General features: G+C 43.7%; 1 protein-coding gene across 1 annotated transcript in view; it reads right to left on the reverse strand.

Moving 5' to 3' along the window:
• Positions 1 to 502: 502 nt before the first annotated feature.
• COG6 (component of oligomeric golgi complex 6) overlaps positions 503 to 12694 on the reverse strand; it is a 521976-nt gene continuing 509784 nt past the window's right edge. The window contains exon 19 of the mRNA XM_069205482.1: positions 503 to 748. Coding sequence (XP_069061583.1) covers positions 601 to 748 — 148 coding nt within the window. The 3' untranslated portion in view covers positions 503 to 600. The remainder of the gene's footprint in view (positions 749 to 12694) is intronic.

The raw sequence follows: 12694 nt of genomic DNA on the forward strand, positions 1-12694 counted from the left end.
CTAAAATGGGTCAAACTGGTCACCTTTCAAAAGGCAAAACATGGGTGAGGGGACACAGCAGGAGTACAGGGCCTCAGATTATTATTTTAATCAATCAATTCATTACAGCTCAACTTTTAAGGAAAATTCTGAAAATTAAATTACCAACACGTATATGCCTGAGACCATATATGGTCAAACGATAACAGCTCATGGTATGTATTATGTAATATTCAGTATGATGTATATACCATAATTATCCAAACCTCAAAGTCACAACATTTACCTTGAACAATTGGCAGGATCAACATCTGTAAAATCTGTATCAGAAGTGGAACCGATTACATGAAATGTGCAACCTAATCACGCTTACCAAAGAAACTGCATACCAAACAAAACATGTCAACACATATGTAGAGTTGTCTATCGAAAAAGAGCTAAGGTAACGTGTGGCATTATAAAAAAAGCTCATAGAAACTTAATAAATATACTCAGCTTATCTTATACACATACACAACTCGTGTTCTATAACAAAGAAGGTCTTTATTAGTTTTCAAAATGGGCGTATACAGTTTTAGTTTTGGGTAAAATGTAGTCATACAATGTAATAATAATTATCATTCATGATAGAAGTGTCTGAACTTGATGAGGAGATCTGTGCAGAATGGTTTCTGGCGCCTTATACTCATTAGCTGGATTCATGACTGCTGCATACAATTCTGTGTAAGCTCTGCATACCAGCTGTGTAGATTGTTTTATTATTTGCTCTCTGAAAATAAAATAAAAGTCAAGCATTAATAGTACTTTTTATCACCAGCATGAATAAACCCATGAAAAAGGGCATCACGTATGAATGTGCATCACAATCAAGTCTACATAGCATTTTAGAAAACAGAATTGAGGGATATTTCTTGATGCACAATGTATTAACCAGTCTGGTGGCATAAAATCCATGCAAATAGTATTTAACCTGTCAATCAATTAAATATAAAAACCAACTGTCATTGGGTATAACTAAACTTTTACCAGAATGGCAGATGAGCACTATAGATCTCATTAAGGGATACTGAGTGGTATCTTTGGGGGGAAACAGAGGGGTGGTGGTGCAGGAAGGTACAGGTCTGAGCAACTATAAATGTTCCAGTGCCTCCAAGACTGGGCTTTTGAGGATCAGAAAAGTTATGCTTAGAGTTACCAGACCTGAAGACCTGTGAGGAGCTGCAGGGGATGAAGTCAGCAGCTGAGCTCAGTCCCCGCCAACACTCACAACTCAGCTTGGGGTAGCAGAAAAGGCTCACCCCACACCACTTCCACAGTGGAAAACAAAGCTCCTGTATAATTTACCACCAAATTCAACGTTTGCAGATCTGGGCGCATTTCACCTGGAAAGGGGGGGGGTGGGGGGGGGGAGGGGGGCCGGAGGGTGCATGTGGCCATGGACCAGTATTAACGGTATTCCCTAAGCCAGGGGAAAAAAACCTGTTATCACATAGTGAAATCATTAAATTAGGTTTGTAGTGTGGTTAGTTTTATGTATCCTTTGCGCATTAGCTTCAGGCTTTAGGCCTTTGTGCACTTTGCCCTGGATGTATTTTTATTCATTTGCTTGCAGCTTAGAGTCTCTGTGCACTTTGCTCTACATGCTTTTTATTAGGCTTCGTACTGTTATTTTTCAAATAGCCAGTTCTACGGTCTTGTTTTATATTCATATCACACTGTTTAGCCTACTTCAGCACTGGAGTTCTCCATAACACATTCCTGTTCACTCTGTGCTTCAGTCAAGGATACAGTCTGGTACATTGCCGATAGACGTGGTAGGAGTTTAGTCTTTGGCATTCCTGCGTAGGGACATTTTGTGATCACGCTGACATGTTAGTTATAAAAACACTTCCTTGTCCCAATACACGCAAGTGGGAGATTCTGACCAGGGAACCACAACTAGACGCTGACTGCCTCGTTGAAGATGCTGAACCAAGATCAAAGGCCTTTGCTCAGGTATGAGGGCTGATGTCTCCCCAGGGATTCAGAAAGGCAAGTTAGAAGCTTAACATGCTGTGCTCGAAATAGACCAAGCAGAGGGAGAGTAGAAACTATTAGACACCATGATAGCTTTGTTCTTATGTTTTACTCTCCTGGTGACTATTTCAATCCTACTGTGTTGTATGGTTCTGGTTATTGCGGCTCACGCCTTAATATCTAAAATGCGGTCGTTTTATTAAAACATTATATAAAACATTATATAAAACTTATACTGCCTTTGTCATTTGTATATGAGATCATACTGTAAATGAGAGAGTTGGTTTGGATCTGAGTGACCACGACTTCCCTGAGAAGTTCCAAAGATGTCATGCGCTCGGCTGCCCAATCATCTCTTCCCCTTGGGAGAAATGAGGCACTGCTAGTTAGCCGGAGCAAAAAAACGGATTTAGGGTGACAGAGTTCCTTACACGTGGGTCCGACTCAGTCCCCCACACCGTGATCGATCCTGCTGCCTAGAAATCCAGTAGTCTCATTTAGGATAATGAGAGCCCACGCAACATGGCGCCGCCAACGATTGGTCTGGCTCTAATATTTAGGTCCGGCTGACTCTCTCGGTCTCATATATATTTTGACTCCTCGGTTCCGTAAGCGGAGACGTCCGTGGGGCTGAGGGTTTCCGCCACCACGGGATAGGTACATCCTATTACTTAGTGGTTGGTTGTTCAAGCTTGAACTTTAAAAGGAAAACCCGATATTAGTGTGCCTTCTCTGACCTAGTGCTGTTTTTTACAAATGGCGAATCCTAATGTAGTGAATATAGCAATCAATATGCGACAACCGCTCACAGGACATCTGGTGGCACATGGCCTGACGGTCCAGGGGGGTCCGGTCACTTTTGTGGTGGACACCCTTGCAGCCTATAAAACAGAACTTTTTTATTCTTGGGTCGTATTTCCAGCAGTTGATGGGGGTACAAACACTTTTCACGAATACATTGTTGCGAATGTCCCTGGACAGTACAGGGCATATGCATACTTAGAGATACCTTTATCTTATCAAGAACACCATAATTGGCTTGATGGCGCCCTCCCACACACAGTAGCACAGGTAAGGTTAGGTCCACTGAGTAATGATGGTCCGACCTGGCCTTTATTGGCTACTTACACACCATATCCTGCGGTTGCTAACTTGGCAGTGGCTGACGTTCGTCGTTTATATATAGACTTGGCAACTACATACAGAAGACTGGTTCAGTTTGTAATGCAGGCATTAAATACTAATGCAGCGCGTGCTGCTCCAGCGCACCCACAGGCGGTGGTTCCGGGTATCAATCCGCCCACTGTACACTCAGTTATGGGTAAGGTACCGGCTAAACGTGAGGAAACTCCATTTTGGCTGGCGCAAAAAATTAATACGCTGGAAGCAGTATTTCCCCATACGGGACCTCAGGATAAACATAGAATATTGACAATGTGTTTGCCGTATGGGATGGTTCTTCCGGTGGACCTTTGTAATATCTGGGGCACGGTGTTTGCCGCGCTCTACACTACGGCACACGGTACACCGACATTAGCTAATTTACCAGAAGTGCTTAAACAAATTCAAGATGAATATGGGGCTGCCCCTGCCTTAGATTTGGGCATGCAGTTAATGGGCAATTTTGCCGCAGTTTCTTCTATTGTTTTGAGTAATCTCGAGGGAGAGGCAGTAGCACTAGCAGTGCGAATGCGTCTTCGGGACGTTCCGCAGATTAATCAGGAGCGTGAACTTCCGAGAATAATAGCTGAGACATATTCCAGTATTGGTCGCGATAGCCTAGGGGCTAGACCGCAAAACCCCCAATTACAGGGTAAAAATAATAAAGATAATGCTAAACAACAGCAACCTGAGGGTACTAAAAAGCGCTGGGAAAAGAAACAGCAAACACCTAAGAAAGATGGGGGACAGTCTCCGCAGCCGGAGACCCCGCAGAATAGGTATAATCTCAGGAACAGGGATAATTTGAAGACGCCTGAAAGATATCAATATACTGATACACGCCAATCTCGTTCCTTTCAGGACTCCTCAGAGAAGAGAAGTGAGAGAGGTGGGAGATCAGAGCGGAGAACGGAGTACGTGAAACCGAGCCAGGATTCACAACGCCCAACGGAGGTTTCTATTAAACAAGAAGAGAAACCGCTGCAACAAAAACAGCAATTTAAAAAGAAGAAAGTGGCAGCAGTCTCAGTTAGACATGCCACTCAAGAAAAGAGTTCTCTTGACGAACAAGACATGGGCGTTGGCACTGTTAGACAGCGCGGCAGAGGTCACAATAGTTCGCCGGAGTCTTCTAGAGCATCTGGAGGTGAAAGCAACTGATGACTTCATACAAGTCGAAACGGCGGATATGCGAGTCTCTGATCCTGATAGAGTATATAAGGTGACTCTGCAATTAGAAGGGGACATTGACCGCATTGTACACGCCATCTTTTGGGACCATGTGGTAAAATCATATGATGTTCTGCTGGCCGAACAAGATTGGCCGCCTGACTTTGTTCGCGACTGTCCAGTGGGGGAAGAGGTTATTACACCTTCCTTCTCACCATTTGTTCAGAGAGAACTAGCGGAGTCCTATAGTAAATTATGGGCTCTTGCACAGGCCCCCGCTCTATATAGAAATAATGTGGGGTGGGATAGACAATCACCTTATCATGTAATTCCAATAAAGGGCAAACCTCAGCCGCAGTATCCTATCAAATTTGAAGCAAGGGCATCGGTTAGGAATATTCTTACAAAATTGGAGTACCAGGGTGTAATTGAGCCCTGTGTCTCGCCGATGAATAATCCCTTATTTCCGGTTGCTAAACCGGACCATTCATATAGGATAGTGGTGGATTACAGACATTTAAATGGTCATACACGCACATTTGCAATACAGAATTCACATAGCGCAGCGCTTATGAATAATATAGTGCGTAAAAAAATACAAAACAACGTTAGATATCTCGAATGGATTTTTCTGCCAAAATATAGCGCCCGAAAGTCGGGACTATATCAGTTTCAGTGCGTTTGGCTCTCAGAAACTTTGCACTTGAAAAAGTGTTGTCGTTTGCCTCAGGGGTATAAGAGTAGCCCAGGACTGTTTTCGGCTCGTGTAACTGAAATTCTGCACGAGTTGGACCCTGAAGCGTTATCATATGTTGATGACATATATCTGACAGACAATGAGATTCTTCAACATCTAAGGCGGGTATCGCGCATTGTTGTGGGGTTTGCTGAAATTGGCTATAAGTTTAATTTTAAGAAATCGAAGATTGCCTTCCTCAGCGTCATTTTCCTGGGATATGAGTTGTCGAGAGAGGGCAGGAGCTTGGCGCCACATTTTTGGAGAAATGTGCTCAATTGCAGCCTCCTAATACGGTTCGGAAGCTCCAGTCATTGTTGGGGTTTCTGAATTTTGGCAGAACTTACATTCCTGATTATGCTACGCGTATAAAACCCTTATCCGAGTTGATTCGTCCAAATTTTTCGAGTAGATTTTGGACGATTGAGCATACACATATCCTACGAGATTTGCAGACTAATCTCTTAGCAGTTAAACATTTACACACACAGGACAATAAAACGCATTTAGTCATCAGGGTGATACCTGGGGCTGTTGGGTTTACATATGTCACCTTTAATGAGGGTGAGACAGTCCCGATTGCAAACAAGTCCCACTTGTATTCTGCTGCAGAACAACGATTTGCGCAAACTGAGAAAATACTCACTGCCGTACAGATGGCTGTGATTAAAGAAAGACCTATTGCCCAGGGCCAACGCATTATTGTTGTTTCCCCGATTCCGGCCTTAGAGGCTGTTACAAAAGCGAGTGTCCCTAATTCGAAAGCTTTACACCCGCGATGGATACAATGGGCTACGTCTTTGACAGCCACTGATGTAGATTACATATTTGACCCTAAACTGCAGACTCAAAAATTTCTTCAATATGAAATGGAGTACCCAGTTCCTGCTGGCACATTGCCTATTGACCAATATCAGGTGGTCATGTATACCGATGGCTCTGCGCAACCAGCGGTTGGGACTAAACAACAGTATTCTGCTGCATGTGCGGTGGTGAGCGGCACGATGGAGGGGGAAGTGTTCTGCCCCCGACATACTTATACTAAAACCTTGGGAGATTGCACGGCACAGCTGGCTGAGCTCAAAGCTCTATTGTTAGCGTTGGAGCACGCAGATCCGGCGGTTTTAACCTTGCTGGTCTGTGACTCCTACTACTGTGTTCAGTCTTTCAATGAATATCTACACTATTGGAAGTTGAATGGGTTCAGAGATTCTAAGGGCAACACCATTAAACACAAATTGTTGTGGGGTAAGGTTGCGGATCTGAAAGAGACGCTTCCTAAGGTCCATGTTGTGCATACACTTGGACACCAGCGCGTTGGGATACACATTGCTGGGAATACTTTGGCTGATGAAGCCGCGAAGTCGGCAGTGGCTGTTGCCACTGTGGCCGCAGTGACTTGTTCGAGTTCCAAACCAGACACAGAGATTTCGGCTGCCATAAAAGCTACGGCTGATGGCACGCCATTTCCTAAAGGATTTCCTTCTAAGTATCGTTACTGCTTGAGTAGTGCGTTCAATGCTGTTGTTAATATTCCAGGCATTGGTGTGCGTGATTTACCAAATAAAATTGAGAGACCTCGATTAATTTCTGCAGCACATGAGGGGGCGGCATCTGCACATGCTGGTGTGGCTGCCACTATTTCGCTTTTACAGGCTTGTTACTGGTGGCCTGGTCTCTATAAAGAGACAAAGCAATATGTCCTTTGTTGTGATGTTTGTCAACAAATTAAAGGTTCATCGGCTAGAAGCCCGCAGCAGACGCCCCTTCTAATTTCAAACAAACCTTTACAGTGTATGTACTTGGATCATTGTGGTCCGCTGACACCAGATAGTGCATACAAATATATATTGGTAGCTGTAGATTCGTGCTCCAGATTTGTGTGGGTCTGGCCACAGCGCTCGGCTGACGCTCGGACTGTTATTAAAGATTTGCGCATCTTTGTCGATACATTTGCAGCTTTTCATTCGGACCAGGGCCCTGCTTTTGCCTCTAAGGCATTCAGGCACACCATGGCTTCGTTGGGGGTCCAACTCCAATTCTCGTCTCTATTTCATCCCGAGGGAAATTCTGTCGTGGAGCGTTTAAATCGTGATTTAAAGCAATCCTTAACGGCCAGAGTTATAGGTACGGGTCGTAGTTGGCTAGCCCACCTGTATGGAGTACAGAGAGCTCTTAATAACTTGCCTAGAAGGTCACTGGGGGGTCGTACTTCATATGAGTGCCTGTTTGGAACACGAAATGTATGTTCCTGATCTAGATGGTCCTGGTGTGGAGGCGGCAGATACGCCCTTTGACATAAATGATCGTGTCACTGTTTTGCAGGATTTACAACAATTCCGTGAAGATAACTCTTCTGCAAGTGCTGCCTCCTCAGGAATTAAGGATGAGCCAGTAACTCCTACTGGTTGGATACCTAGGATTGGGGATCTAGTGAGTGAAAAGGTTGCAGTAAAGAAAGAATTTGGTCCTTCTTATCGAGCACCTGTCCCTGTGTTAGGGGTTAGCGGCACGAGAACTGTGATTTTACCGCCGCTGCAAGGGGCCAAAGGAAATCGCTTTGTTTCCATTGATAATGTCAAGTTACAACATGTGGCCGATTCTGCACAGCAGACCAAGAGGGACACCCAGTAGTTCCGGAATCCCTCTCACTACTGGTGAAGAAGTCCCGCTGCAGGTGATTTACACCGACGCTGTTTCCTCTCCGAGCTTGGGGAGGGTGGAAGATGATCTTGCGATTTTTCCACAGACAACAATTAATTTGGAAACTTTTGATCAAGTTGCTGTACGTTCTACTGATGTTTCTGAACATGTGGTTTATAGTGTGCCAAGGCGAGAGCCTCCATCTGCTTCTTTGTTCACAGTTGCACCTTTTGCAAGAACTGCCTCTGGCTGCTTCAACGACACTGATGATGCAGTGTCCGGCTCCTCGTCCTCGATGTCTTCAGTCCGAGGTCCACGTAAGCTGCTGTGTTGGCTTAAACGCACATATTTTGTTTTTCCTTGGAACTATTTGTGGCTTTTTATGGCTGTTATGACTCTTTTTTTGTGGTTGGGATTTGTGGTTACTTTTTTTCTAGTAATACGTGGTCATTTTCTTCCTGAACGATCTGACATTGAGCACGTGGAGACTGTGTTAAAACCACATTTTTCGTCTCATATGGTTCGAAGAGACTTGTCCAATGTAAACATTTCTGCAATACCGATTCCAGATGGGATTGTGTGGGATAAAGTAATGTTTGATATATATGGTCCCACTGAATTGATTCAAATACTGTATGTCCTCAAGTTATCAATGAATGATATTGTTATACCAGGCATTGTTTCTGATGATTGGGATTTGAAGACAGTAGATTCTATGCTGACAGACTTGCAATATTATACTGTCTATGACGATGAAGATGCTTACCTATTTAGAGATAATCATGGTGACATGTTTTGCTACAACTATTATGGACACCACTTTATTCATAAAGCAAGTAGACCTAAGTCCATATTTGATTATGTGCAATGGGAACATTGCCAAACTCCTCCACAGGGGAGTTCAAAAACGTATTATGATCAATTTGCATACTTTTCTGGGAATAATCAACAAAATGCTAAGTCTTACTATTTTAAAGTTACTCCGTATGCTAATAAGCAAATGTTATTGACCGATACTAAATTACTATATTCAAATTTGTTTGTGTCTAAACTTTCGGTTGAGGGGTATGAATATCGGTTTAAGACTGTTGATTTGAAAAGTGTCTGGGGAACGAAAAATTGGCAAATGCAGGGCAGGGACACATTATTTAGAGCATGTATTATCCCTGTGCAGATGATTTTCCTCAATGACATGGTACAACAGACTAGCTGTTTGGGCTTGGCAACGATTAGAGAGTTAAATTTGCCTAGTATACCTGTCCCTTCCAAATTAAACAATTGGCAGCGATATGTTAATGCTACGTTTAGTGAGTTTACACACTGGGTCCAGAATGGTACGCTTAACACTTCATTGGTACATCCGGGCGGGTGGGTATTATGGCCTGTAGACACTAATAAGTGTCATCAATGTTTTGAGACCTCTTCAGGGGGGTTCAGGACTAGTAGGGCAGACCCTCGTTACATTTCACCAGAACATGCTGATATCATAACTACCTACAGCGTGGGAAAGCTTTGTCAGCAATGGTTGAAGTCGTCCACGCTGGATGCAGTTAAATCACATCTCACGTTACTGTCTAATGATACTGACTTACAAGATTTTTTGTCAGGACCTAAGGTACCACGGAAGAAATGATTTTTATACGAAGTATATAATGAGATTTGGAAGCTTTCACAGCAGGAGGCAGCGGCCCGGTTGAGGCAAATTGATCAGGAAAACCTGATGCGGGCTTTGTCTGTTGTAGATAATGGCATGCATACCCTTTCTGACCGTGTTTACACAATTGACAGCATCGTTTCCTCTGCTATAGACATTATTAAATCAGATATGTCTTCTTTATATCATGGGCAGAGTCAGACGCGGTCCATCATGCAGCTGGGTTGGACTCTTCAGACCTTGAAGGCAGGTCGCGTTCCGTGGCAGCACATTCGTGCCAGAGTGATCTTTGTCTCCTTTCATTTAACTCGTCAACAACAGCTGATGGCTAAAAAGGAAGCAACGTATGTCATGTTGAATATTGAAAAATTGGAAAAACTGCCTTTCACGGTTGCTGAGATTCTGTCAGCTGAGTGGTAGATTCATGGGGTAATTAATCTGCCTATCTCCACTCTGCAATTTACTTCTTGTTCGAAGCACATTCCGGTGGGTAGATATGAACGGTTGGGGGACAGTTACATACACGAGGTGTGGGAGCTTCCCTTTCTATACAGATGTATTAATGGTTTGAGGGAGGTTTTTCTTAGCGGTAGTGAATGCGAAACTTCTGTCAGCCATTCCATGGTTTGTAAACAGCTGTCCTTGCACGGAGCGTGTAACGCTTCGATTGCTAACTTAGCTTGTTATCTGAAGGGAGTTCCAGTCCCGGTTATTAAAAACACTTTCCACGTGCTTTCTAACGGCAGTTACATTGTTCTTAAAAGCGAACGCTGCTGTGGCATGCGTGCCGGAATAGTTTACGTTGTCACCAAGGACGTTACGTGCTGCGGGAATGTGTTGTTTCCCCCCACTCAAATTAGGGAGGTAGCGGACATCTGGCCTCATATTGCTACTTCCAAGGTTAATTTCGACAAGTTGAGTCGACTGAAGGCTTTATTGTTTCAAAAGCATGTGGCCCTTACATCTGCTAGCGAGACCTACGCACTACAGGTGGCAAGGTCATCAGCGGAAATACAGTCCCTTTTGAATATTAATTTTCCGAGTCACTTTGGTGAACTTGTGGGACGTATATTTAATGCGTCCAGCACTGCTGGAATTGCACATTTTTTCAAAGCTGTTGGTGTTGGTTTTGCTCACACCTTCTTTCCCATATTCGGTTTAATACCTTTGGCTATACACTCTATTTTCGGAATAATTTTTTGGGGTTTCCCGATTACTTTGGCTTTATTGGCTGGAGTCTTGCTATTGCTGCTGTTCTTCCGCAATGGCTGTCCCGCCACGACGAGATCCTATATTGCTGCTCCCGTCAGCGCAACTGTGTCGTGAACGCATGATGCAGTATTTTGGAGCAACACTCCTGGGACATTTGGAGTGTGACTGGTCACTGTCATTCCGACCTGCTTTGCATTGTGTGCAACCCGTGTTTCGGTGCCTTTGGTGCTCGTTTGAACATGCGCTGGCTCTCTGTCTCTCACTGCAGCGCCCTCCAGTGGTCGATACTGATCTGTTGATGTTCCCGATTAGGGCTCATTCCCAGACTTGTGCACTACGGTTGCGTTTGCTTCGTGAGGCAGTTTATGAGATTCCCTTCCTGGAAGAAGATGGTATTGTCTCATTCATAGGCCCTGCACGGCGTGCCGCCCTGAATGGTTTTGGGGCTTTGGAACACACCTGCTCCATGGTACTTTTTGGCGTGGATCTTACGATATTGACATATATCGAAGTGGAGGAGCTCTTGCTTTCTATTGCTTCTGTCTGACAATTGGATTTTTTTTTTTCTCGAAAATTGACATTATATTGTATGTGGCTTTATCGTCACATGCTTCCCAAATTTATGACTTTGTTGTCCTCTGACCTTGTCGAAATATATATATTTTTAGGTATTGTTTATATCTGGGGCATGTCTTTTATATTATTGGAACCACTTGCTACCGACAAGGGGAGGGTGTGGTTTGGTTAGTTTTATGTATCCTTTGCGCATTGGTTTCAGGCTTTTGTCCTTTGTGCACTTTGCCCTGGATGTATTTTTATTCATTTGCTTGCAGCTTAGAGCCTCTGTGCACTTTGCTCTACATTATTTTTATTAGGCTTCGTACTGTTATTTTTCAAATAGCCAGTTCTACGGTCTTGTTTTATATTCATATCACACTGTTTAGCCTACTTCAGCACTGGAGTTCACCATAACACATTCCTGTTCACTCTGTGCTTCAGTCAAGGATACAGTCTGGTACATTGCCGATAGACGTGGTAGGAGTTTAGTCTTTGGCATTCCTGCGTAGGGACATTTTGTGATCACGCTGACATGTTAGTTATAAAAACACTTCCTTGTCCCAATACACGCAAGAGGGAGATTCCGACCAGGGAACCACAACTAGACGCTGACTGCCTCGTTGAAGATGCTGAACCAAGATCACAGGCCTTTGCTCAGGTATGAGGGCTGATGTCTCCCCAGGGATTCAGAAAGGCAAGTTAGAAGCTTAACATGCTGTGCTCAAAATAGACCAAGCAGAGGGAGAGTAGAAACTATTAGACACCATGATAGCTTTGTTCTTATGTTTTACTCTCCTGGTGACTATTTCACTCCTACTGTGTTGTATGGTTCTGGTTATTGCGGCTCACGCCTTATTATCTAAAATGCAGTTGTTTTATTAAAACATTATATAAAACTTATACTGCCTTTGTATATGAGATCATGCTGTAAATGAGAGAGTTGGTTTGGATCTGAGTGACAACGACTTCCCTGAGAAGTTCCAAAGATGTCATGCGCTCGGCTGCCCAATCATCTCTTCCCCTTGGGAGAAATGAGGCACTGCTAGTTAGCCGGAGCAAAAACCGGATTTAGGGTGACAGAGTTCCTTACACGTGGGTCCGACTCAGTCCCCCACAGCATGATCGATCCTGCTGCCTAGAAATCCAGTAGTCTCATTTAGGATAATGAGAGCCCACGCAACAGGTTGTGGTATCTTGTTGCAGAGATAACAGGGTGCAAGAAACAAGGCCCTACGTATGCGCTGATAGTTGAGTGAATAAATGCAAGACTGATGCAACAGCATAGTATTCATTCAAAACAGACTCATTTGTGCATTCACAAACTCACCCATCCACAAATCCAGATGCACAAAGTTACTAAACTTTGGAGTGCTTTCAGTTATAAACCATATCTTTTGCCTTTCTATGAGAATGTATCCCACAGAACAACTAGTACTGTTTGGAGATGTACATCCTTGGCTCACGAAATCATGTGTTATGTGATGATTAGCAAATAATTTGAAAGCAGTGACATTTGAGAACAAAGACCTAATGAACAAGATACTTACCTTTGGTAACGCCTTATC

The sequence above is a fragment of the Pleurodeles waltl genome, chromosome 8 (genome assembly GCF_031143425.1).
Source record: "Pleurodeles waltl isolate 20211129_DDA chromosome 8, aPleWal1.hap1.20221129, whole genome shotgun sequence".
NCBI lineage: Eukaryota > Metazoa > Chordata > Amphibia > Caudata > Salamandridae > Pleurodeles > Pleurodeles waltl.